Source organism: Naegleria gruberi, assembly GCF_000004985.1.
Source record: "Naegleria gruberi genomic scaffold NAEGRscaffold_1, whole genome shotgun sequence".
Classification (NCBI taxonomy): Eukaryota; Heterolobosea; class Eutetramitea; order Acrasida; family Naegleriidae; genus Naegleria; species Naegleria gruberi.
The window spans coordinates 511,964-537,472 of record NW_003163326.1 but is presented as its reverse complement, the minus strand read 5'-3'; the positions used below and the strand labels follow the sequence as shown (position 1 = coordinate 537,472).

At 33.4% G+C, this 25,509-nt stretch overlaps 10 protein-coding genes across 10 annotated transcripts; 4 read left to right on the top strand and 6 right to left on the bottom strand.

Moving 5' to 3' along the window:
- Nucleotides 1-3: 3 nt before the first annotated feature.
- Nucleotides 4-873, top strand: NAEGRDRAFT_29020 (uncharacterized protein; the record flags this gene model as incomplete). Its single annotated transcript, XM_002683408.1, has 1 exon — nt 4-873. A coding segment is annotated over one exon (870 nt), but the record flags the coding sequence as incomplete, so codon positions are not given.
- Nucleotides 874-944: 71 nt separating this feature from the next.
- NAEGRDRAFT_56467 (prohibitin) lies at nt 945-1,789 on the top strand (the record flags this gene model as incomplete). The annotated part of the gene is made up of 1 exon (XM_002683407.1): nt 945-1,789. One exon carries the CDS (start codon nt 945-947, stop codon nt 1,770-1,772), a length of 828 nt encoding a protein of 275 aa, XP_002683453.1. The 3' UTR covers nt 1,773-1,789.
- Nucleotides 1,790-1,946: 157 nt separating this feature from the next.
- On the bottom strand, nt 1,947-7,493 carry NAEGRDRAFT_61291 (kinesin; the record flags this gene model as incomplete). Its single annotated transcript, XM_002683077.1, has 7 exons — nt 1,947-2,015; nt 2,063-3,202; nt 3,342-6,659; nt 6,755-7,069; nt 7,111-7,113; nt 7,160-7,219; nt 7,257-7,493. The coding sequence occupies 7 exons, from the start codon at nt 7,491-7,493 to the stop codon at nt 1,947-1,949; spliced, it is 5,142 nt and encodes a 1,713-aa protein (XP_002683123.1).
- Nucleotides 7,494-7,814: 321 nt separating this feature from the next.
- NAEGRDRAFT_61290 (uncharacterized protein) lies at nt 7,815-12,350 on the top strand (the record flags this gene model as incomplete). The annotated part of the gene is made up of 2 exons (XM_002683406.1): nt 7,815-7,939; nt 7,979-12,350. 2 exons carry the CDS (start codon nt 7,815-7,817, stop codon nt 12,348-12,350), a joined length of 4,497 nt encoding a protein of 1,498 aa, XP_002683452.1.
- Nucleotides 12,351-12,354: 4 nt separating this feature from the next.
- NAEGRDRAFT_55554 (uncharacterized protein) lies at nt 12,355-13,796 on the bottom strand (the record flags this gene model as incomplete). The annotated part of the gene is made up of 2 exons (XM_002683076.1): nt 12,355-13,084; nt 13,155-13,796. 2 exons carry the CDS (start codon nt 13,794-13,796, stop codon nt 12,401-12,403), a joined length of 1,326 nt encoding a protein of 441 aa, XP_002683122.1. The 3' UTR covers nt 12,355-12,400.
- Nucleotides 13,797-13,885: 89 nt separating this feature from the next.
- On the bottom strand, nt 13,886-16,542 carry NAEGRDRAFT_61287 (uncharacterized protein; the record flags this gene model as incomplete). The annotated part of the gene is made up of 2 exons (XM_002683075.1): nt 13,886-16,347; nt 16,380-16,542. The coding sequence occupies 2 exons, from the start codon at nt 16,540-16,542 to the stop codon at nt 13,886-13,888; spliced, it is 2,625 nt and encodes an 874-aa protein (XP_002683121.1).
- A 914-nt stretch (nt 16,543-17,456) lies between these two features.
- Nucleotides 17,457-19,042, top strand: NAEGRDRAFT_34642 (uncharacterized protein). Its single transcript, XM_002683405.1, has 3 exons — nt 17,457-18,015; nt 18,061-18,389; nt 18,433-19,042. The coding sequence occupies exons 1-3, from the start codon at nt 17,550-17,552 to the stop codon at nt 18,979-18,981; spliced, it is 1,344 nt and encodes a 447-aa protein (XP_002683451.1). The 5' UTR covers nt 17,457-17,549; the 3' UTR covers nt 18,982-19,042.
- Nucleotides 19,023-19,637, bottom strand: NAEGRDRAFT_61285 (uncharacterized protein; the record flags this gene model as incomplete). Its single annotated transcript, XM_002683074.1, has 1 exon — nt 19,023-19,637. The coding sequence occupies one exon, from the start codon at nt 19,635-19,637 to the stop codon at nt 19,023-19,025; it is 615 nt and encodes a 204-aa protein (XP_002683120.1).
- Nucleotides 19,638-20,652: 1,015 nt separating this feature from the next.
- On the bottom strand, nt 20,653-21,593 carry NAEGRDRAFT_34640 (soluble inorganic pyrophosphatase). The gene is made up of 4 exons (XM_002683073.1): nt 21,553-21,593; nt 21,492-21,499; nt 21,182-21,388; nt 20,653-21,118 (listed from the first exon to the last, which is right to left on the bottom strand). The coding sequence occupies exons 1-4, from the start codon at nt 21,569-21,571 to the stop codon at nt 20,729-20,731; spliced, it is 624 nt and encodes a 207-aa protein (XP_002683119.1). The 5' UTR covers nt 21,572-21,593; the 3' UTR covers nt 20,653-20,728.
- A 106-nt stretch (nt 21,594-21,699) lies between these two features.
- On the bottom strand, nt 21,700-25,217 carry NAEGRDRAFT_77728 (uncharacterized protein; the record flags this gene model as incomplete). Its single annotated transcript, XM_002683072.1, has 6 exons — nt 21,700-23,181; nt 23,232-23,819; nt 23,864-24,164; nt 24,206-24,346; nt 24,392-24,663; nt 24,762-25,217. 6 exons carry the CDS (start codon nt 25,215-25,217, stop codon nt 21,700-21,702), a joined length of 3,240 nt encoding a protein of 1,079 aa, XP_002683118.1.
- Nucleotides 25,218-25,509: the final 292 nt, after the last annotated feature.

Genomic DNA, 25,509 nt, shown 5'->3' with positions numbered 1-25,509 from the left:
TGTCAAGACCAAATTTTATTCTTCCAACAAGGTACTCTTCCATGCTTTTCTATGGACGGAAAATTAATGTTGCAAGAAAAAAATTTGATAGCTACTGCACCAAATGGTAATGGAGGAGTGTACCAGGCTTTGGCAAAATATGGAATGTTAGATCATATGAAGGAGAGAGGAATCAAATATATTCATTCATATTGTGTCGATAACATACTTGTTAAGGTTGGAGATCCAAAATTTGTTGGACATTGCGTAAAGAATTGTGTAGATTTTGGAACTAAGGTTGTTCCAAAAAGAGAGCCTCATGAAAAAGTTGGCGTTTTTGCTTTGAGAAATGGAAAATACCATGTTGTGGAATACAGTGAAATTACAAAGGAAATGGCTGAAAGTGTTGATCAAACAACTGGACAACTTTCATTCAATGCTGGAAATATTGTTAACTTTTTCTATACTTTGGACTTTTTAGAAAAATGTGCTCAAATTTTAAATACACACAAACTCTATCACATTGCAAAGAAGGATATCGAATCTATTGATATCAATTCAGGAGAAAAGAAGAAACAAGCAGGTGTAAAGCTTGAATTGTTCAATTTTGACATTGTTGAATTTGCCAACTCTATTACAATTTTCCAAGTAGAAAGAGAATCTGAATTTTCCCCTCTCAAAAACGCTCCTAATCAAAACAATAGTGATTCACCAGAGACCTGTAGAAAGGATGTATCCGTGCTCCACACCAAGTACCTTGAAAGAGCAGGAGCAAACATTATTGGAGATTGCAAGAAGGAATTGTGTGAAATTTCTCCTCTTGTGTCTTTTGCTGGAGAAAATTTAGAAAATTACAAAGGAAAATCAATTACCTTGCCATTTCATTTGCAATAAACAATTGGTTTATTAAATAATTTATTGATTGAAAATTCAATCAAAATTTTCTAAAAAAATATTCTCGGAAAATGCAAGCTTTGGACAAACTTTTGAAAGGCATGACATATGCTACCTTTGCTTCAACAGCAGTTTTAGGATTGGGATTATCTTGTTTGTACACAGTGGATGGAGGAGAGAGAGCTATTCTTATGGACTATGTAAATGGTGGTATTCGTGATGATTATGTTGCTGGGGAAGGAACCCACTTTAAAATTCCGTTCATCCAAAAACCAATCTTTTTTGATGTACGTGTTCGTCCAAGAGAAATCACAACCAAGACTGGAACAAAAGATTTACAAACTGTAAATATTACTTTGAGAGTTTTACATCGTCCTATTGTCGAAAAACTCCCAGTTATTTATAAAGATCTTGGTGGAGATTATGATGAACGTATTTTACCATCTGTCGGAAATGAAGTCATGAAGGCTGTTATTGCTAGATACAAGGCTGAAGAAATTATACAGAGAAGAGAACAAATTTCAAAGGAAATACAAAAAATGGTCAGAGAAAGAGCATTACAAAAATTCCATATTGATCTGGTTGATGTTTCAATTACTGACTTGAGTTTTAGTAAGGAATTTACAAGAGCTGTTGAAATGAAACAAGTAGCAGAGCAAGAAGCTGAAAGACAAGCTTTTATTGTTGAAAAATCAAAATACGAAAAGGAGGCAGCTATTATTTTGGCTGAAGGAGAAGCCATAGCTGCTCAAATGATATCTAATGCAATGACCAAATCAGGTTCTGGTTTAATTGAATTGAGAAAAATTGAAGCTAGTAAGGAAATTGCAAGTACACTATCAAATGCAAAAAATATTACCTACCTTCCAAAAGATACTCCTTACTTGATTACCAAATAAAGAATTTATTCAATTAGAGTGACAGTTATTCTTAATAAATATTATTAAACTCTGAGTGAATTAAGAAGGAATTCTTTAAATCTCCTCTTCAATTCTTCTTTTCTGGATTCAATATATTTTCTTGATTTCAAATTTTCTTCAATTTCTTTCACAGCTTTAGTAATTTGATTCACTTCATTTCTCTCGCGTCCCACACGTGGCAGCTTTCTTTGGTTTTTTTTGGAAATCCTTTTGTGGTGATGTCTATTATTTTTAATATTTCCAGTGTTAATTACTGTTTTGATGTTTACCTTACCAATTGAGCCAGAAACGTTTGTAGCGGATTGAATATATGGTACAGAATTTACAATTTTTGGTTTGTTCTTGATGTAGGGAATTATTTCTTTTAGTGTTTTTTCAATTTCCTTGGTATAAGAATTAGTAATTTCATTAGAAGGGATTGGCTTATCGGCAGCATTGTGGACAACATTGTCCTCTTCATCAATTTCAAATACGGATTCTGCTTCCTCTTCAATATAAGTTTCTTTGTTGTCAATTTCTTCTTCATTATTAAAATCATCTCCAGTGTTGTCATTAGCATTTTCTTGAATCTCTTCCTCTGAAATATCTGTTTCGTTTGAATCCTCACTTTGTAATTCCTCAACAAGTTCAGTTCCTTCATCAACATCTGTTTCGTCTGAGTCATCAATTTCCAATTCATCAAACTCATCATCTTCATCATTGTTCTCAAAAGCCTCTGCCAACTCTGTAACTATATCATAGTCGTGAGTGAGATCAGTATTAAAATGAGGTTCATTGGTGAGTTCAACATTGTTCGTAGTTGAAGCCGCTAAATCAATTACATCAGATGGGGTTTGAGAAGTTGAACTGATAGCAATAATGTTATTGACCTCATGAGAAACAATTGAGGATGGAATGCTTGTTTCACTAGTAGGAAGAAGTGAGTGCTGGGATAATGTTAATTTTCTAAACCATTTTTCTTTACAAAGTTGATTTGAATAGTAGCCTTGGATTGATGAACAGATATGAGTTTCTTGATTATCATTATGATAGAACTTATATTGATTTTCTGGAGGAAAATGCAAATTTCCAATTTGACAATCGCCCCTAACAACATCAATATTACATCTCAGTTTTAGGGAATTGGAGGCAAATTGTTTATCGTGTTGTGCTTTTCTAAACCATCTTTCCTTACATAACGGATTGGAAATGAAACTATTAGGGGTACTGCAGATAACTTCCCCATTATTTCCCACAGATGATGATTTAATAAAAGTGTTAAATTGTTGTTTTGGATCAACAGATAGAAGCAATTCCCCAGCGGCATTTGATGTCATCCCACAGTTACCATCTCTGTTGAGAATACAACCTGATGAAGCAATAACTCTACTAACAACTGCTAGAAAAATAATTAAGTAAGCAAGAAGCAACTTCATGAGGTGCGAAATATTTTTTAAATGATAAATGATATGTTATTATTTATTCAGAAAATGGTTTTAACCTCCATAGCTTATTTTCTATGTTGCTTTACCTTTTTGTCATGTTTGGGGGTAAAGACTTTTCCAAGACTTTTCTTGCTGTTGGAGAAACTTTAGTATTGGAGAGAATGTCATTAATTTCTGCCACATCAACCTCAGAGAACCTTTTGCTGTATGCTCTTGAAACGGTTGATTTTGGTCTTCCCCCAAAATTTTCCCTTAACGGATTTGGTGGCGAGGGCGAAAGGCTTCCAGATCTATTTCTTTCTGGTGTCGTTAATACTGGCGAGTTTGGTGAAATAATACTATTAGCTCTGGAGGTATTTGTTCTTGGAGAGGAGGGTGTTAAGGGTGTATCATCATCATCTCCATATAAAAAATACGCCTTTAGAATATTGAAAATGTGATCCAGTTCAGATACACCTTGTTTGATAAGAACTCTTCCTGTGTCCGCAATTTGCTTTCCCACGCTAGCTTTAAAGGTCAACTCGGATTTTTGTAATTCTCTGATCTTTACCATTTGAGCTTGTGATTGGGCTATCAATTCGGTTCTTTGCTTTCGAATAAAGTCTTCTTGCATTCTTCTCTTTGTCTTTCGGTAAAATCTCTGTATCACAAGTGCCGCCTCAGTTCTTGTTCTCAATTCTTCATATGACGCGATTCTATCTTCCATTTCTCTTCTTACTTCTTCACTAGAGTTAATAAACTTAGATAATTTCGAAGCACATCCATGAAGAGCCAATTTGTAAATCAAAACGTCTCTTTCCGAACAATCAAATAGATATAAAACATTTCTAACTGTATGAAGGAGATGAATAAACTCGTGCATTAAATACACCCCTGCTTTGTGATTGATTTCTTCTCTGTTCAAAACCTTTTTAAGACATTTACTACTCATGGAGAACCAGAAAGACATTAATCTAAACATGTCAGAATTTTCTGAACAATTATTTCTTGTCTTAGAGACCATGATTCTGGAATCGGATAGTATTTCATAAATTGAATATGGCAGTTCAGCTAATTCCTCCAGTTCAATTGTTGCATTTTTCTTTCTGATAAAGTTATTGTATAACTTGTAGTATTCTTCACAGTCCAGTTCTTTCAATACAGTTTTGTAATTATCTGTTGACGAATCATAAAAACAGTCCAATGAATTCTTTACATGCTTCCATATGCAGTCAATTTCTAGAGTGTGTTCGGCAGAGGTTTTACTGGACGACTTCACCCGCTTCTCACTTTCTTCAAGCAGAGATTTGATAATTTCTTTGGAATTTTCTTCTCCCAGAAGATTGTCAGACAATGACGAATAAGGATGAGAATATTCTAGAGCCCATACCATATAGTTTATGGCATCAAATGCTGCCTCATCTGGGCTTTCATCCCTAAACTTTTTAGAGATGAACTTTAAGTCTTTTAGCTCTCCGTTAATAACATCAAAACTCCTTGAATGACCTTGCTTTTCGAACAGTGTTTGATGGAGGTTTGTTCCAAACAATTCTGATGTTGATTTCAAGTCATCATGGAGGAATCTAGAGTTAGCAAACAACTCTGAAATATCAGTATGCAATTCCTTTAATTGATATCCGATCTTTTGGAGCTCTTTTTGTAATCCTTCTTTTTCTTTCGTTAATTTGTTAATTACCAAAACTAACTTATCTCTTTGTTGCTCTGAAATGAGGTTTTTGATTATCAGAGAGAAAAATTGATGTTCATGTCGTTTGATAATACTTGTTTGAACATTAACTATTTTTCCAAAATCAAAAATTGGAACTTTTTCTATCATTGGGGTTGGAGGAGTTTGTAAAACTGAACTTGGGTCACTTGTTTCTTCTACTATATTAATAATAGTTGTGTTATTAGGTGTGCTGAAAACTTTGGAGGTGAATTCCTCGATCTTGTCTTTGTAATATTGCAGTTCAATAAGAATAGACTCCTTTTCAGTTCTTTGTTTTTCCTGTTCTAACAGTAGTTCCATTTTGTCGTTTTCCCTTTCTCTTTGTTCTTCGAACAACATCAATTTTAACTTGTCAATATCAATTCCTCTCTCCTCAATTTCTTCATTTTTTTCGTTAACCATTTTTGTGAGCTTTTCAATATTTACCTCCATTTGTTCCAGTTCAACTTGATGCTGTTCTTTAGTAATTGCCAATATTTTTCTTTCTTTCAGCAACTCTCTGTCTGAAATCTCTCTAAACATTTCTTTTTGGAGAGCCTTGTCAGCCACTTCAAACTCAAGTCTCTCCTCCAATTTGGTATTTTGATTATTTAACAATTCAATATCATCCTTAAGTTGGTTATTAAATCTTTTTTCTTTTTCCAATTCTGCTTCTCTTTCTTGTTTCAACCTTGTCACATTCTCCATTTCTTCAGTACTAAAAAGAATCTTTCTTTTCAACAATTCAATTTCATCAACGTTTTTACCAATTGTTTCTCTATATGTAGTTATTTGTTTTTCCAATTGTTGAATTAATTCTTGAACTTGTTCCAGCTCATTTTCTCTTCTAATACATAGATATGAGGCCGTTTCCAAATCTCTTTCCATTTGGTGTGTTGAAGCAATTAAATTTTCAATTTCTTTGTCTTTAGTTGAGAATTCTGCCTCCAAAAATGTTTTATCACTTGTCAATTCTTGAACTAATAGTTCTAACCTATCAATATCATTATCCTTTTCAAAAAGTATTTTCTTTAAATTTTCCTCTTTCTTTTGAAAATCATTTTCATACTCTTTCGAAACAGAAAGAAGTCTGTCATTCAGTTCTGCAATATCTTTCTCATGTTGATTCTCCAAATCCAAAAGATCCCCCTTCATCAAAGAAACGATTTTCTCCTTCTCCTTTTCTTTTTCTTTCTCCAAAATCTTTTTTTCTTTAACAAGTTTCTTATTTTCCTCTAGCAGGGAATCAATCTCAATATCCATTTTATCATTTTCATTTGTAATATCCAAGTAGTCTTCCTCAAGTTCAGAGTATTTTTCTTCTAATGAATCTAATTGAGCTTTTGTCTTAAGATATAATGCTCGATAGTCCACAGCCTCATTGACCTTTGCAACTGTTTTCACATTCATGGCTCTTTCACCAAACATTAAACTTCCAATAGTTTCTTGGCTGTTGATAATACTTGGACTTATTGTTATAACTATTCTTGTTTTTCCATTTCCCCCAAGTGAGTCCTGTAATAATCTTGTCAATTTTGAATCTCTGAAGGGAATGTGAATATGATTTGCCTCAAGACTATGAATCACAATTCCAAGAGTTGTCAGTGAAAGATTTATATAGTTGGCTTCTTTTTTTCTTATACCCTCAGCTTCTGTTTTTTTCAATCTTTCGCTTCCAGCTAGATCAACAAGAAATAAATTTGCAGTTGTAACCTTCTTTTTTTCCAATCCCTCCAATTCTTCTCTTCCATTCAACTTACTGGACTTTTGTATATTAATTATTAAACAAGAGTGACTTCTACTCGAGGACGCATTCTAAACTTGTTAATACATATTCCAGCCAAACTTACCATTTTTGTTAGTGCTGTTACTCTATTTACATCGCCTTCTCTATAATATTTAATACATTCTTCATAATTTTTGATATCTCTAAAACAAATTCCTGATACATAAATACCAAGTTCTGGATCTTCTCTAATTTGCAGATTTTTGTGGTCAGGCTGCAGCAAGTCCTGCAGTGTTTCCATATAAATTTGAAGATAGTTCATTCTGACACGGTATTCATTGTTGATATCACTATCAATTCGTCTATATATTTCTTGTACACATCTTGGTACTAAACCATGTTCCTCTGGTTGTGAATCATCAATATTGCTAAGAGTATGCTGGAAAGAATAGGAATGGCTGGAATAATTCTAAAACTTACTGTCTGGTATGATTAAATAAATAAGTCTTCAATCAGTGTTACTACATACCTTGCCAGTACCGGTTTGTCCATACACAAATATTGTAGAGTGATAACCATTAAAAACGTCCTTTTCTTGTTAGAACGTCCAAAAACATCACACTAACCTCAATTGCATCCAAGGACACAGTTTTAAAAACTTGCTCCTGGGTTGAATCTGGTCCAAAAATTCCGTCAAAAGAAAATGTTTTAGGCTGATGATTAGGTCTGCTCACTTTAATTTCATTTCCTTTTATTTCTACACAAGATTTACAATCATTCCCTTTTTTTTCTTCTTCGATTACTGGTCTACATCTTGCAAACACCTTAATTCGTTCCTTTGCTGCTTTCGGGGATGCCTGCATTTTTTTTGTTAATAGTTGGTGTATCCACACTCACAAAATCTTGAGAATCTTTATTAGTAGGTTTAATAAATTAATCTTGAATGTGCTAATATGCTGTCAGCATGTAATAAATAACTTGAAGAGATGGCAAGTGTAAATTATTAAACACCAATCACGCTGGGAATAATCTTGTTTATTTGTTTGTTTTAAAAAAATAGAAAAATGTTTGCGGAAGTGCCACTCTTTCTACCAACCGCAAGTCATCTTGCCTTTGGCCATCAAAGTGCCGACAATAACAAACAAATATTATACCTACAAGAATATAGTGAACGAGCTAACAACATGGTTAATTCTTATTATTATGAAAATATGCTCAAATCTGCTCATTTTCATGATAATGTTGGTGTGCAATGTGATTCTGGAAGTTTCTCGTTTGTGGATAATAATTTAGAGAAAAATTTGGTTTGGTAAGTATTTAAATAGACTTCTATATAGACACAAAATAGGCAAACCATTGGTGGAGATCTTGTATTACATGAACTAGATTTTAAAGCCACTTCATGTACCAAAACTTTAGTCATCAAATCACCCGAAAATTCGATTTTTCTGCCAGGTACATCCATCAAGCAAACTTCAAGAGGAATAGTAATTTGGCTTTTATCTTCTAACAGAACATTATTTTGTTTGAGCATCAACAAGAAAGAGAAGAGTTTTATTGAAGGAATTACAGAAAACAATCTTCAAGTTGACTCATTTAATATTGGTACTTCAGACCAAGAAATTGAAGGAACCTACAATAGATTACAACAAAAATCTATCTTTAACGGATTATTTGGAAGCGGATCTCAGGATAGCAATAATATGGAGTTTTTCAAGACTTATTCTGAACATTTTCCAACTTGTCTTTGTGCAATTGATTCACAAGCAGTTATTGTGGGTCTAGCTAATGGCAATCTTTTAAGAATTATTAGAGATGGATCAAATTTTATTCATAACACTTTTTTGTTTGAAACCTCATCTTCTTGGAACTGGTTTTCAAACAAATCTTCTGAGAAGAATCTTAAAGAGGTTTTCAAAAATCTTACGGTATCAGTACAACATCTAAGCCTTTATGAAAATCAACTCAACATTATTGCCTCTTTGCATAGGGATGGAAGCCTTCTTATTTGGAAAGAAGATAGTGACACCAGTGTCTCACTGGGTAGAGAGATACTTCCAGCAAATAATTTGAAACTTTTGAAAATTAATCTTCACAATGATGGAATTAATGATATTAACTTTTGTTCCCTTCCTCTAAAAATAACAAAAGAAAGTGATGATTCAACATTCCAAATTATTGCAAGTGGCACACAAAATGATAGAACACAATTTACAGTATTTGGTTTTCAGACATTTAGTGAAGACAATTCATTTGACATTACATATAATGGAGTTGAAAATGTCAAGTGTTTTTCTTCAGAATTTCTTCCAAAAGATATTTTCTCAGTAGAGCGGGAAAGAAAGAACTTATTTTCCAATCTTATTAGCTATTCTTTATATAATGGTACTGTATGGGGTATTTGGTCAATTAGAGATTACACATCTAACTTGGAAGAAAATGCAAATATTTCATATACTATTGCCTATGGTTCTTTATTGAGTGATTCTTGTCAACCTTCTGCTTGGTGTTTTGCCCGTACATTACATTCACAATTATCTAGTGGAGTATCTAAGTTTTACGGAAATGTTTATAGTAATTCAAAAAATATTGGCTCATATGTGGAGCAGTTTTTATTTACCTCTACAACTAGATTACAGTTAAATTCGAACTTATTATTCAGATCTATAGTTCCATTCTATCCAAAAGATAGTTTACATTCTCTAACGCTAGAATTAGGCATAACCGAGGATAAACCATTAATTCCCTTTACTTATATTAATGACGCATACTGGTCAGACAAAATCAAATATGCCATTGAATACACCATTTCACAAAAAAGGGCAGAAATCACAACAAAAGATTTATTAGAGAGAAACGTTCTTGAGTCTAAAATTGAAATTCAAACCTGGTTGGAATTTTTGCAAACCTTAGCACGTATATCAAGTTTAAATCAACCAACTGGCTTTGTTTTCATGAATTCCACACCTGCCGTAATGTATAACCAATCAATTTGTTTGCTCCGTCAACTTGATATACTAGAATCTATTCAACAAACAGCCAATCAATCTTTGAGGGGAAGTAGAAACTACCTTCTTTTGGCTAACAATTTAGAAATCAAAGAAAGTATCTCCAAACGATCAACATTCTCTAGGGACCTTGTAGAATTCTTTAGAATTTTGAACTTTATTGATAAGTCAGCATCTGAGTTATTATCTACCTTTACTGTACTACCATACTATTTCTCACAAGAGTCTACAAACGACAATCCTGCAATAATTGCCAGAAAAATGGCTACAGAGCTTGTTTCTGGTCTTTCAAACCATAACAGCGACACGCCAGACACTCTCATCAAAGACTTTAAACAAAGCCATCACAAGAAGCTTTTTGTTAACGGATTAATTGATAGAATGTCAGCCATTAGAAATACACCTGTATCCTCTATTTTGAATTACATAATACGTACTTTAATGGTTTCTGAAATAGAATCCAAGAAGGACTTGATTTCAATGGATAACTCTATTCTTATTCAATTGATTAATGCTTCTTCAATACAAATTTTAGAGTCAAGATATCAGCTCTTGTGCCAGTTATGCATTTTTATTGAAATTGCTGGTCTATTAACTTTAAATGGAGAAAACAACAATATTGAAGCAAACACTTGCTACTCCTTACTTAGAAGCTACCATTTGGCGTGGTGGCTTTGCAATAGAATTGTAGAATCAAGCACAAACAGTTTAAACTTGGCTGTCTCCCTTTCAAACTCCAAACTGAATATGGCTGATTTTCTTCTCACTCATCCTTCCCCAACCATTGATACTAAATATTTTATTGAGATGTTATTGACTGAACACGAAGTTAAGAAAAAGTTGCAAACAAATCTAGAACAGCCACCCCTTTCCTATCTTGTAACTAATATTAGCTTGATGATAATTCAACGTGTTATTTTGGTGGACTATGAAAGCAACAAAGCCCAAAGAAACACTGTAGAAATAGCCCAATATCTATTAAATTGGCAAGCATATGGCGCTTTAAAGAGATACTGCTTGCTCCTTCAAAGTTATGACTCTTCATTCCCTCTCACCTATCATTACTTGGCCCTTGCAAATTTACAAGAGGGGGATCTATCTCGAGCAAAGCAAAACTTTTTGCGATGTGCAATTATTGGTGTTAGTAATAGAGAAAGAGATCAGGAAACATTGGCATTATTTAAACTGATGAATATTTACTGGAAAGTTGAACCTACTTTGAATAATCAAACAATTGAAGATCGTGTGAAAATATCTCTTCTTTTCTATTACTATAATTATATTAGGCAGTTATGTGAAAAGCATCCAGAATTAGCTTTGGAGTTTATCAATCTCTCCCTAACAGAAGCTGACAGTGATTTGATACCTACGGAAGAGATTAGTATTTTGTATAGTGTACTATTTTCTCTCTGTATACACTTTGAACGCTTTGACATGGCATATGTTTCTCTAAACTCACAAAATGATATCCAAAGAAAGAAATCGGATTTGAGAAAGTTTGTGGGTACTCTTTGTGATTTGGCTGCCTATAGCACCGAACAATGCAAATATTTTGGTAATATGCTCTGTGAACTACCATTTAGTGGAAGCAGAAATGATGTCAATGACTTACTTCATGAAAGAGCCAAATACGCTGATCTCAGTATTAGACTTGCCAATATCGGCACATCCCATGTTAAGGTATTGTGTACAAATGGATCCAGATCAGGAAATTACACACTTCTAGAAGAACACACACAAAAACTAAATACTGTTTTCACTTATTATCATCTCCTTTACTCTTACAACATTCATAGAGGAGATTACAACAAGGCAGCAATGTACATTTACGAATTGGGAAGAAGAATAGAAAGTCAAATAAGAATTGTTCCATTTTCTGCAACTCCTAACGATTGTCATGCTGAAATTCTTGAAGCCTATCTTCAAAAGCAAACTGAATGCTTCTTGATTGCTCTCAATGCTTTGAAAACTGTTTCAGAAAACAATCAATGGTTCCTTTATCCACGCAGTGACGAAGAATCCATGGATAGGGCAATTAGTCCACTAAAAAGAATTAGAGATGATCAAATGCAAGTTGAACAAGATTTGACATTTACAAAACCTCACATTATTACTCTATCGCATCTGGAAAAGAGGTATCAGCTATCATCATCAAAGCTTTTTATTCTTCAGGCCCAAAAGAAAACTCCTTCATTTAACATACTTTCTCTCGTACTTTTGAGTAATCCAATAGATATTATTTCACAATTCTTATCTGGAAATTATGAAACTGTTGAAAAAGCTTTTATGGTAGCCTCTGCATGTAAATTGACTACTCCAGAAATGTGTATCTTGTTCTCAAAATTAACCAAAAAATGTTGTGAAAGTGGTGATATTAACACTAGTGGTACTTCTAAGAAGATGTGGAATTTACTCAGAATGAAGTTGAACAAATATAATAATGCATCTACAGGTTATTTATTTGCCTCTTCCGCAATTAGAACTATTTATCAAGAATTACAAAGTGGATACATTCAAAGAGAGGAATGTTACTTACCAAACTGGCTGGTAAAACAATGCGATCCTAATTCGTTGTTGAGGATTTATTTGGAATTTGGAAAGATTTCTGAAGCACAAAAACTATTGGTACAAAAATCAATGGAATCGGACTCTTCGCCTTTACTGACTCTTCCAATTTCCCAAACATTAGTAGAATATGTTGTAAAGCAATAAAATATCTATTAAAATAACATGTATTTATTTGTCTTAACTAGGGTAACAATTTATGATGTCATGTAAGTACCAACATCAATTTGGGTTGGCATTTCCTTGATCTTCACTTCAAAACGCTTTTGAATGTTCTCTAAAACTTCTTGATCATTGATGGTTCTTTCATAGGATCCAATCTTGGATGGCATATCTGAGGAAATGAATGAAATGGCCAAACCTTTGGTACCAAATCTACCAGCTCTACCAACTCTATGCAAGTAAGAGTCTGGCTCATCTGGCATATCATAATTGAATACAATGTTGACACGTTGAATATCAATACCACGTCCTAGCAAATCAGTACTAATCATAATTCTCTTTTCGAAATTCTTGAATGATTGATATTGTTTGAGTCTTTCGTCTTGAGACATATCAGAGTGCATTGTCAAGCAAGGGAATCCATTCTTTTCTAAGATATCCTTTAGCTTTTCTGCTCTATTCTTAGTTCTAACAAAGATAACAACCTGATTGAATTCCAATGCATCTAGCCAGCTCAACAACTTTCCATTCTTTTCTTCTTCCTTAAGCAAAATGAAGTATTGTTGAAGACCGTGAAGTGTAAGCTTAGAGTCACTGTCAACCTTAACTTCCATGAGTGAACTTGGATTCATGAACTTCTTGGCAGTCAAACGCATTTCTGTGGAGAGGGTGGCACTGAACATCATGACTTGCTTGGTCTTTGGAGTCTTTTTAAAGATCTATGAATTATTATTGTTAAAAGAGGAAATAGGGAACGATCAGTCAGAAAGAAAAATTGATGAAACAAACCTCTTGCATATCGGATCTCATTTCTTCTGACTCTAAAACCTTGTCGCATTCGTCAACAATAAAATATTTAACATTACCGAGCTTCAAGTGACCATCTTTGGCCAATTGTAAAACTCTACCTGGAGTACCAACAACAACATGAGGAGTTTCACTCTTCAATTGTTCGATGTGAGTCTTAATATTGATACCTCCAATAAAAGATTTTACTCTAACATCTGGAAGATATTTAGAGAATCTGTTAAATTCTTGACAAATTTGATAAGCCAATTCTCTGGCATGGCAAAGAATGACACACATTGTTTTTGGTTCGATAGTTTCGAGTTGTTGAAGAACAGAAATGACAAAGACAGCTGTCTTTCCCATACCAGATTTAGCTTGGCAAAGTACATCACTTCCAATCATAGCTTGAGGAATACATTCGTGTTGGACTTCACTAGGATGTTCAAAACCACAATCAACTATGGCCTTCAAAATTTCTGGTTTCAAAACAAAATCTCTGAAGCCAGAGCTGTTGACTGATGAGTATCCCTTGCTATTAGCGGCTTTTTTATCACCAGCAGAGGCTGTTGTTGGTTTTGTTTGCAAGTCTTCATCAAAATCAGCTAATTCGTCGTCGTCGTTCTTCTTATGCTTTGTGGACATTTTTTTGTTCTAAATTTAAAAAATTTTATTTTTAATTTTATTTTAATTGCTTCATACAACCTGCAGTTATTCAATTTTGACATTCTCTTTTACAATCCAAAAGATGATGGACGGATTACAGGAAGTGATGAATATGACTTGCTCTTTAAACTTTCAATATGAGCAGGATCTATGTTAGTTTCACTGAGTTGGTTAATCCCTTGTTTGACCTTTTGTGGTGTGGCAGTCTCCTTGTTAAGAGTCTCATTCCTGGTAATATTTTCCTTGATTACCTCCAAGTATCGTTTTTGTGCGTTGATATTTGGTAAAACTTCTCTTTCCAATTTTCCATCTACTCTCTTCAGGTCAACATATTCTGATAGCATTGATCTAATATTTTGAATTCTTGAAAAGACTCTTTCTTTAGCTTGACTCTTGCCCTTTACATTTTCGCATTTGAGGAATGAATAGTTCAGTATTTTTGACTTCTCTCTAACTTGAACTTCCTTTCTTCTGCTTGAAAAAACTTGTAACAATGATTTTCTCTTGAAAAATGTTTTTGATAAAAAGTTGGCTTCTGGTGTTGGGTGCTCAAACTCAAGTTCTGGATTAATCTTAGAGTGAATTGACATTTTGATTGATTCAACAATCTTTGACACTTCGTATTGTACAACATTTACAGAGGTTGGAATTGTTAAGTCTTGCTCCTCATTTTCTTCATCACTAAAGTATTCACTTTCTGAGGACGATTCCAAGTCGCTGTCATGTTCTAAATCACTCTCTTCCTCGCTATCAGACTCAATTTCCTTCTTCTCCTCAAGTTTCTTCTTCAATTCTTCTACTTTCTTTGCAATATCCTTAATAAGATTTTGCTCTTCAAGTTTCACTTTTCTAGGTTCTTTTGTATAACGTTTCTTCTCGTACGAATTAACGAGTTCTTGTAAAAATTTTGCCAATCTTTGTTGTTGGAATGTTTGTTTAACAACTTCCTTCTTAATTCGTTCAAGATCTGATTCTCGTTCAAATATATCATCAGGGCTTGAAACAACTCCGATAGTTGAGCTGAAAATATCTTTAATCAATATCGAATCAGCAAACTTATCAAGTACACAGAGAGTTTTTTGATTCTCTATGAATGGCTTACTTGCTTGTTGAGCAAGAATCTTTGTTTTGGTTTCAATTAATTTCATCCATTCAGGAAGTAGATTCTTCTTCTCTTCCAAAAACCTGGATAAAATGCTATGAGGAAGATGAATACTATCGAATGCTATGGACTTCATAAATGTGGCATCATCAATGCATTTCTTGATTGATTTTTCAGTTTCAAGCACTTGGTCTTCAAGATCTTTCTTTCTTTTTTGAAGGGATTCAATTAGAGAGGAGTTTTCGTTGCTTCTTTGTGATACCTCGAGTGAGTAAAACTTTTTGGCTTTTTCCAAAATTGGTTGTAATTGTTCATAAAGGAGCATTTCGGAGAATTTTTCATTACATTTAAGATGAGTCTCTTTCTTTCTAATTTCAAAGTTGGAAACAAAGTTCTCGCATTCATGTTTCAATGTTTCAATGCTCTTTTCTAAATTTTTTAAGAATATACCTCGTTGTTTGTCCTTTTCCATTAAATCTTTTACCCTTTGTACCCATTCATTGCATTTACGATCAATTTCTTTAGCCTCATTCTCTAAATCTTTTTTTTCGCTTTCTAACCCATCCTTCTTTGATTTTACCATTGTTTGAATATCTTTTTGCAATTCTTGGTGATTGGATTTGATTCTTTGAATTTCATTCAAATTTTCTGTTGTTATTCTGTCCATGGTAGTGAGAGAAATTCCTCCATACTCCTCCTCATATTTACTTGCTTCTTCCTTTCTTTCTTGCAATTCTTGCCTCAATTCGGGAATGAGAATTTTAGTTTGCTTTTTCTTTTGCTCCATAGTTTCAATAACATCCTTCAACTCGACCTTGCTTTGAACATGATTGGCTTGGTTTTGCCTTCTCTTATTTTCCAAATTAAATATCTCAACTCTTATACTGTCCATTTCTGCATCAGCTACGCCAATATCAGTCTCAAATTCTTCAGCTGGTAATTCTAGTAATTGTTGAATATCATCAGGATTCATTCCTACAACTTCCGCAGCATATTTTAATTTCTTGACCTTCTCCAAATGAGTGTCAAATATTTTTTTTTCGTACGTCTTTGTAATATCTCTCTTCTTTGATTCAATAAGTGAATTAATAACACCATTGTTGATTTTTTCAGAGTTCACATGAGACTGTATGGTAGATTGATATCTATGATCGACTGCAGGCTTGAGGTATTGATTCAAACTTTCTTCAATTTCATTTTCTTCCTCCATTTCGGAGACTCTGGTAAGACTTTCCAAATTACTTGCAAAGGTCCCTGAAGCAAGCTCTCTATTCTTACAAATGGTATTTTTGATAATTGTTCTTTGTTGTTGTACAGCAAGTTTTTTAACTTCGTCATAGCTTCTTTGATTATCATTGTCCAATTGTTCTGTACTCTCCTCATTCTTTAGCTCAATTGAAAGGTTTCCTATTTGTTCCTTAACTGACTCTAGTTAGAATATTCTTCACACAAATACTCACCTTCTATTTCAGTTAGTTTTTTTACAAGATTAACTTTCGACATGTATACGTTGAAGGAATTGTGTTGTAGGAGAGAAATCTTTTTCTTTACATCAAATTCTCTAGCTTCTTCTATCCTTTTCAAGAGTGAATACTTGTCAAGGGTTTTCTCTACATTTTCCATTTTTATCCTCTCTCTTTCCTAACACTTTAAGTAATGATTATTTCTGACAAACTTACCACTTCCATTTTTAAATTAATTGTTTTATGAATTTTCTTTTTCCTCTTCTCCTCAGACTTGAGAAGAAGCCTTAGAGCTTGTTGTTTTTTAATTAACTCCTCCTCTTTTTTTCTTTGTAAATATTCTCGTCGGAGACTTGGTTCTGGATTTATTTCATCATATTCATGTTGTAATGGGTTTGAATGGACATCTTCAACTAATTCACTTTCTTTAAATACTACTACAGGGGGTGGGATTTTATTAACATTTGATTGTCCTTCCCTTCCCACTGTAGTGTTGTTAAGCATTTTTTTAACGTTAAGAATTTCCCACCTTATTAAAATGATGAAAGTTTGATCAAAGTGGTCGTTGAGCAGAAACCAATAGGGCAATATAGCAGTTTGTACTCTGTCATCCACTTCTACAATCATTACGTTTAATAAAGAATTTGAAGCTGAGCAGGTTCTACAGTTAAGTTAACTGAACAAATGTTTACAAAATAATTTTGCAGTCACAATAAAAAAAGACTTTTTCCCTTCTGTAATCGTGCAACTCCGTGCACCAGTTCCAAATATTGCATCAAGTCATCCAATAAGAAATCCTTCCATAATCCAACAATGTTCCATAAAATTCAAAAAGAACAAAATGGTCCGATTATTATTTGGTTTTACATGTAATTACTTCAATTTGTTAAGGAATTGACATTAATAAATTAAATATATGGATGTGGTTTGTTGTGACATGATCCAAGAAGAGATCCAATTGCATTGAGTCTCTTGCAGTATCAGCAACAAATTCCCCGGATCGTTCCCAAATAAATTCTTCCATGTTTTCGCGCTTCTTTCTCGCTACTTTGAAAAAAAAAACACAATTTTCTCCTTGCAAGTTTGACACTTGGTTGTTACCCAATTCCCTTGCTCATTACTAGACTCGTTTGCTAACTGATCAGAATTTCCTCTTGTATTTTTATCATGAACTCTTCTATTACCCACCGTTTTTTGAGAAATCTTCTCCAAAAGAAAAATTGTAATAATATTGTTTCAAATTCCATCCAACACCGATTCAACAGTACTAAACATAAACAAGGTACCAAACTCGAAGGTTCAACATCAGTTAAACCAAAAACCATTACTCGTGGTATTTCTCCTCACAATGAAAAAGACGAAAGTAATTTGACCAATTTCAATATAATTGAGTCAACCCTGAGAGAAGGAGAACAATTTGCAAATGCCTTCTTCACAACTGAACAAAAGAAGGAAATTGCAGCAATGTTGGATGATTTTGGTGTAGAATATATTGAAGTCACAAGTCCTGCCAGTTCTCCACAATCATTCAAGGATTGTTCCGAAATTTCTAAACTTGGATTGAAAAAGACCAAGGTTTTGACACACGTTCGTTGTCATATCGATGACGCCAAGAAGGCTGTTGAAGCTGGTGGTAAGTTTGAATAGTTATTAGTATTTTTGACATGTGCTTCATTAGTTGATGGTATTGACGTTGTATTTGGTACAAGTTCCTATTTGAGAGAATTTTCACATGGAAAAGATATTCCATACATTATTGAACAAGCTCAACAAGTAATTTCATATATTAAGGAACAAGGAAAAGAAGTTCGTTTCTCCAGTGAAGATTCATTCCGTTCTGACTTGGTTGACTTGTTGCAAATTTATAGAGAAGTTGATAAAGTTGGTGTGAACAGAGTTGGTATTGCTGATACCGTAGGTGTTGCTAATCCAAGACAAGTCTATAAATTGGTAAAAACTGTCCGATCCATTGTAAATTGTGACATTGAATTCCATGGTCACAACGATGTAAGTTGTTTCCTCGATAATATTATTCTAATTTTTCAAAAAGACTGGTTGTGCAATTGCAAACTCATTTACTGCTCTTGAAGCTGGTTGTACCCACATTGATACCTCCATTCTTGGTATTGGTGAAAGAAATGGTATCACACCACTTGGAGGTTTTGTAGCTAGAATGTATGCTGCTGATCCAGAACATGTCAAGGCAAAATATAATTTACCACTTTTGAGAGAAATTGAAAACTATGTTGCTGAAATTGTAGAAATCCAAGTTCCATTCAATAATTACATTACCGGCTTTTGTGCTTTCACTCACAAGGCTGGTATTCATGCTAAGGCTATCCTCAACAATCCAAGTACATATGAAATTTTGAAACCAGAAGATTTTGGTATGACTAGATTTGTTCACATTGCTCACCGTTTAACTGGATGGAACTCTATTAAATACAGAGTTGAGCAATTAGGATTAAATCTTACAGATGATCAAATTAAGGATGTCACAAACAAGATTAAGGAATTATCCGATGTTAAACAACAAACTCTTGATGATATTGATGGTTTATTGAGACAATATCACCACCATGTTAATCACCACCATTAAATTCCACAATTAAATGTCATTGAAATTTAAGCATTCATGCTTTACTTTTTGGTGAGTTTGTATTGAGCTAGCATGTGGTCATAATTTCTTTGCTTTCTTCTTGGGTGATATTTTGAGATATCAATTTCAACAATCCCATCAACCTGGTCAGAACTTCCTTCTCCAGATGAAGGTACAACTATTGTTGCAGACGGCTTTTTCCTCTTACGCTCAACAGGGTTTTCCAATTTGAAATCTGAAAAACCTGATGGTGGCGTTTTCTTTTTTTTTTTCTTTGGAGATGAAGAACCTGCACTAGCTATCAATGGTGGAGTCTCAACCTTATTATTAATCGGGGATTGACAATTACAAACTTCCATTGTTTCTAGCTTTTCGGTATTTACATTGATTAAGGAGTCTGATAGACCAACCAATGGAAGGAGTAATTGAGAATTAGAGACATTTGAATTTCCAATAACATTAAAGCCGTCTTTTGAAATTCTTTGGAAACCCTCCTTTAACAGCTCCTCCATTGATTCTTCCTTATAGGTGGCAAAATAAGTATTTTGTAAGTTGAATAAAACATCATATTTTGCACATTCTTGATGATTGATCGTTGCTGTATTTATCATGACTAGGGTTGAGGTTGGAAAAAATGGTTGAATATTATTATACATTGTGGATAGATATTAAGGGTGGTGTTAGATGGTGGTGGGAGTAATTGTTGAGTTTATGCAGATCCTTCTCAAGATTGATGTTTCAATGATGCATGATGGAGCCTTACCCAAGCAATTTTTTTTTAAGATGATGAATGCAGATAACTTGCTGGTTAGGTCACCAGACCACTCCTCGAGATGAGAATTTAATATTTCACTTTATAATGGTATGTTAAATCTTTCCAGCAATTTTCAAGGCTATTAATAAAATAGCAATACCCAAAACAACAGAACAAATCAATACAATCAAACCAACAATGAGAAAGAGACGAAATTGCATATTTCTTTTCATCTTTTTTCCACCTCTCTCAAAGAGAGCAGCATTTTCTTTAATATCTTCTGTTTGAGAAATCAACACATTCATGGAATCACTATTGGCTAATACCTTGTCAATATTCTGAATCATCTTGTCCTTATTTAAATCAATTTGTTTTTGGAGGTTTGTAATTTTATCATTTGTTGGATCATTATAATAGAGCTATTTTGAAATTAATGAACATTCTTCCAATGAAATTAACTTACAACAGTTTCCTTCATAATATTTAAAATATCATTCTTGTTGGCGTTGATAAGTCGAGGTATTTTTGTTAATTCCATATCCAAATCATCTAACATGTTATAAACCACTCTAAACTTCGTTCCCTTTGGTGAGTAACACATAAACAACATTCCGTTCTTGTTTAACACGTGTACATAGTTATCTGATGAGTTGAAAGTTTGTTTTCCTGAAGAATTTGTGTTCGAAACCACTAATTTTTCGAAAATATTTCTAACGAATTGACTTTGTTGTTTGGTAACAACACTAGAGTTGATAGAATACATTACGAGGCCCAAATGTGGGACATTACATGCTGCATGTAAAATGTGTGGGCTATTGCCTATTGAACCATATGACATTTTTATTTGAAATTAAAACTATTTAAATAGAAACGAATTTGTTTAGAAGTTTAGATTTTTTGAATTCGATCGTTCAAAATTAAATAAATGATATTTAATAATATTTATTGGGTCAATTTGAATTAATATTATTATTGATCTAGATAGGATGTTATTTAATCACTGAAGAAAGTCTTATAAGCTTGAAGCTTTGGGGAGACGAGCGATTCACCAGCCTTTTCCTTTTCCTTGATGTAAGCTTGGTAAGTCTTGATACCCTTAGCAACAATTTCACGAGCAGCCTTAGAACCTTGGAATCCTGTGACTTGGACAACCTTCTTTTCCAACTTCTTGTAATCTTCAAAGAAGATACGCATTTCTTGCAACTTGTGTGGTGGCAATTCAGAAATGTCGGTATAATGGCTGTATTCTGGATCATCACAGTGAACACAAACAATCTTGTCATCACCTTCTCCTTGATCGATCATACCCATAACACCGATTGGTCTGGCTCTCAAGAAGATCATTGGAGCAACAGCTTGTTGCATCAAGACTAAAACATCGAGCTATTGTTGTTGCATTCATGATGAAATAAACAGTTATCAAAACGGTGAATGTTTTCTACTTACTGGATCATTGTCATCTCCAAGGGTTTGTGGAATAAAACCATAGTTTGAAGGATAAACAACTGAAGAAGAGAGGATACGATCGACCTTCAAGAGACCGGAATCCTTGTCTAATTCATACTTAACCTTTGAACCCATAGGAATTTCAATGAGAGCATTGAACTTGGTTGGGTCGTTTTCATCAACGTCTTCACCACCTTCACATCTCCACTATTTAAAAGTTTTAATATTAAATTCATGAAAGGGAAACTTACACCTATTTAAATAAATATCACAATTCTATCAAATACGTTTCATTAAAATAAAATTACTTACTCAAATCTAAATAATGTAAACACCAATTTAATAAATATTTCGTGTTTTAGAAAACTTACCGTGCCAAGCGTGAGCCATTTTATCAGTATTGTTTGTTTAGGAATATTTTTTTTCGCGAATTTTTCGGTCATGTTACAAATTTTTGAATTAATTTGACAAATTACATTGGTCTGTGAAATAACTAGCTTGTGAAATAAATTGACAATTTATTTATTAGTATTGTTTGTAGTAGGGGTTGGATTACTATTAGTTGCTGTGGGTGCCCTCTTCAAATAACTCATACCACCTTGGAATAAATTTTTCATCTTATCAGTTGTAGCAGATGTTATACTTTGTTTGTGTGGGGATTCAAAACTTGGTCTTGATTGGGAATCAATGCTTGTTCTTGATGTATTGGAGGTTGCTGGAGTGGAGAGGTTATTTGCTGTTGTTGATGAAGATATTGTAGTGGAGGAGTTATTGGATTCGGTGCTTATTCTTGGTTGTGAGTCTTTGGCTATTGTTGTTGAGCTGCCACTTCTTGTGAGTGAGGAAAGTAACTCTTTAGTGGAGGCAAATGATCCTGATCTAATCATGGATGAGAATCCAGACTCTTCCTTTACTGCAGATGTGGCATGGGTTTCATGTTGGGATGTATTTTCATCTGTAGAATTTTCCATCAAGTGAATGTGTTCTTTTTGCATTTTCAAAGATGTTGCCAATTGCTCCACTTGGGAGGTCAATTGTTTCAGTTCATTCTTTTTCAAATTAGCCCCAAAGTTTAAAGTGGCAATTGCAGCCATTTGTTTTACAGTAAAGTGATGTACATTCTTTTTTACCCATTCCAAAAGATCGCTCTCATTTTGCTCATAGTAGGCCTGAATGTAGCTTCGAGCTATGGCTACATGAGGAACAGAACCCTTATTTTTCTCAATTAGAGAGCTTGGAACCATTCTTTGAAGTTCTGTTGTAAATGTTTGAAGATCGAGTTGCATGAGGACTCTACCTTCATTATTACATTTCTTAACTCGAGAGAAACCTTCAACCAAAACATCAATCACATATTTAACAGCTAGATCCCACAAGCAATTGATAGAGTTTTCTGGTAATCTATCATCAATTGTTTGTAATTTGATAGAGAAGAATTTCTTAATATCATCTCTTAGTTCAAAAACAAACTTGTTGCATTGATCTCCCATTACTTGAATGTGATACTTGCAGTTGGCAATCTTGTCAGGATACTTTTCCATATAAGGGAAATCAAAGAGTAAATATTTAACTGTTCTTCCATAAATGCAATCTTTCACTTCTTCCGTGGCTGATTTCATTGATTTCAAAAATTGGCTAGCATTGGATCTCTTGTTCTTTGGTATTAATTCTTCCATTCTCTTTTCAATGATTTTTTCTACGGCATTATAGAGGAAGGTCAAACTCTCAGCAGCAATTGATCTCTCATACAATCCAAACAATGGTGGTTGCCTAATGTTGATCATTTGTGATACTTTTGGTATTTTAAAGAATGGTTCACCATTATTATTGTCTTTGGCACACTTGTTTAATTCTTCTCGAATGTTTTTGAACGTTTTTTGAAGAGATTCTGAAACTCGAGTGTCATTTTCAGGATAATTAAAATCTTCATCAAGATTAATAACTGTTGAACTGACAGTATTTGGTGAAATGTTTGCAAATAAAGCATGAACAATGTATAACTGGAAAATATTATTCATATTATTACCAAGTAGAAATTCCAAAAACTTACATAAAACTTGAACAATGTAGTGAATGAAGAGAATACATCGAGACATATTGGTTGCAGCACCTCCATAGCCTGAATATAAACACCCATTCTCTTTAACATTGTCAAGGAAACATTTGTATAGACTTCCAAATCCTTCTTTTTCTTCTTTTTTTGTTTTTTCTTATTTACATATTCTTCATCTTCTTCCTCAGATGATGATGAGGAGGATGAAGAATAATCATCAACTTTCTCCTCTTCTTGGTCATTGCCAAGTGTCATTAAGAATGATCCCTTATCAAAAGCAACTTTGAAAGGGTTACTATCACGATCATTTGACTTTAAAAATTGTCTTACTTTCTTAGAATATTCCTCGTAGACATTTCCTAAATTATCAAGGGCATTGTTTGATTTGGACCTAAACTCTGGAATATCATTCATATTAAAAATAACAGAGTCCAATTGTTGCCAATTCTCATTCTCTACCATTGTTTTAATATTTTCCAAAATATCTTTGTGATAATGAGTAAAGTAGGAATTACTTTTTGCATTAATGGCTCGTTGAAGTCTAAAGCAATTGCTTTGACTGAACTCTTCACCCAATTGACAAAGCTTTCAATAATGATCATTAATTAATCAAATTTTCCTACACTTACCATATTAACAGAGTGAAAGACTTGTAAAAACTTGTCAATTTTGAAATGGGAAAGATCACAAGATTCTAAAAATACAGAAATCTTTTTTTGAATGTTTTCCCAAAGTATTTTTCTGAACTGGTCAAGATTTGTTTTTGTTACTTTAAAATCATAATCCTTCAAGTGCTCTTTTTCTTGCAAGTGCCAAGCATACATTTGATAGTAATTATACATTATATCACTGACTGTACTCAATGATCTGAAAAGTGAGGATAGTACATGATCAAAGTGAATTTTCTTACAGAGATTTTGATAATCCATTCTAAAAAAAATGTCATATGTAGGAATAATAGTAAAACTTACTTGACAAGACTTTCAATATTTTGAACTTTTGGATTTTGCATGGCAAAAGAAAGGACAACCTCTTTTAGTAATTGGTCAACAGCATCAGTATAATTCTTTGTAATATCTGATGATATTTCACCCAACGATAACTCTTTTGATCTATTCATTGAATTAGAAAATTAACTTGTGTAATAATATACATACGCTACTAAAATTCTCTCATATGAAAGATTATCAAAAGAGGCACACAAAGAGAGAAGAGCTTCCTTCATTTTAGCCTCCATCCTTTGATAAACATTTTTAATATTTCTATCCAATTGTTGAATGCAACAAAATTGATTCATACTCAAAACAGATTGTCTGTGATCGATCATTAGTTTTATAGCAGCAGGGAAATTTCCATCCTCCAATAATTGATTCATTTCCTTGTCAGAATCTACAACCTCTTTGATTTTTTGTAAATAGTGTTCCACATTCTATACGTTTTAATAATTTAAATAAATATAATAGGAATAATTACCTTGAGAGATTTTTTTTTTCTATACTGTGCCACAATCATTAAACCACCTTTTACCAAATCTTCTTGGGCCTTTTTAATTCTTTTTCTACCATTTCTACACATGAGTGAAGTCATTGTTAAATCGGCTCCAACTTCTTGCACATTTGTCATTCCGTCAACAAATGAATTATAGTTATTCATCACAGTTTTACCAAGTCTGTTATTTACAACCCCCAAGACTTTTTCATATTTATTTAACTCTGTGAGGATAGATGCTTCATCAGTTAAATCCACAGTTGGTTGTGATAAAATTAACTCCACAAGGTCAACCCCTTTCCCAGATTCGTCCTGTTGTACATCTTGAAAATAAATATTGGAAACGGAATTTAAAATATCCTCCTCAGCAGCTAATTTGTCCTCATATTTTGATGATGATGTTGAAATATTAGAGCTGCTTCTTCCTCTTGATGAAGGTGATGAAGTGTTTACTGCTTGACTTTGAGGTTGTCTTACACTAGCACTTCGCTGCATTTTTTTATTTATTAATTATTTATTGAAAACATCAACCATCCAAAATTCATTCTTTTGAATTTCATCAACAAGCATGTTTACTGCCATTGACAATACTCATCATATTATCTTTTCATACAATAATATCAAATTTTTAAAACTTTCACAAATATTAATTCAACTATTTTACAATTTGGTAAGTGGAATGGGTCCTCCAACAATCAAAAAGGAATCCTACAACTTCCTTGTTGTATTAAAAAGAGAGCAATAATTGTAACAAGTGAAATGGCGCAAATAAAAGCTTTTGTTTAAT

Bases quoted from the DNA above. Each gene is read 5' to 3' on its own strand.
- NAEGRDRAFT_34640 (XM_002683073.1), bottom strand. The intron at 21,119-21,181 runs GTAAGTAGAAAA...CAACAACAATAG, and splicing joins TTGGAGATGACAATGATCCA to CTCGATGTTTTAGTCTTGAT.
- NAEGRDRAFT_34642 (XM_002683405.1), top strand. From the start codon at position 17,550: ATGAACTCTTCTATTACCCACCGTTTTTTGAGAAATCTTCTCCAAAAG. The intron at 18,016-18,060 runs GTAAGTTTGAAT...GTGCTTCATTAG, and splicing joins GAAGGCTGTTGAAGCTGGTG to TTGATGGTATTGACGTTGTA. The intron at 18,390-18,432 runs GTAAGTTGTTTC...TTTTTCAAAAAG, and splicing joins AATTCCATGGTCACAACGAT to ACTGGTTGTGCAATTGCAAA.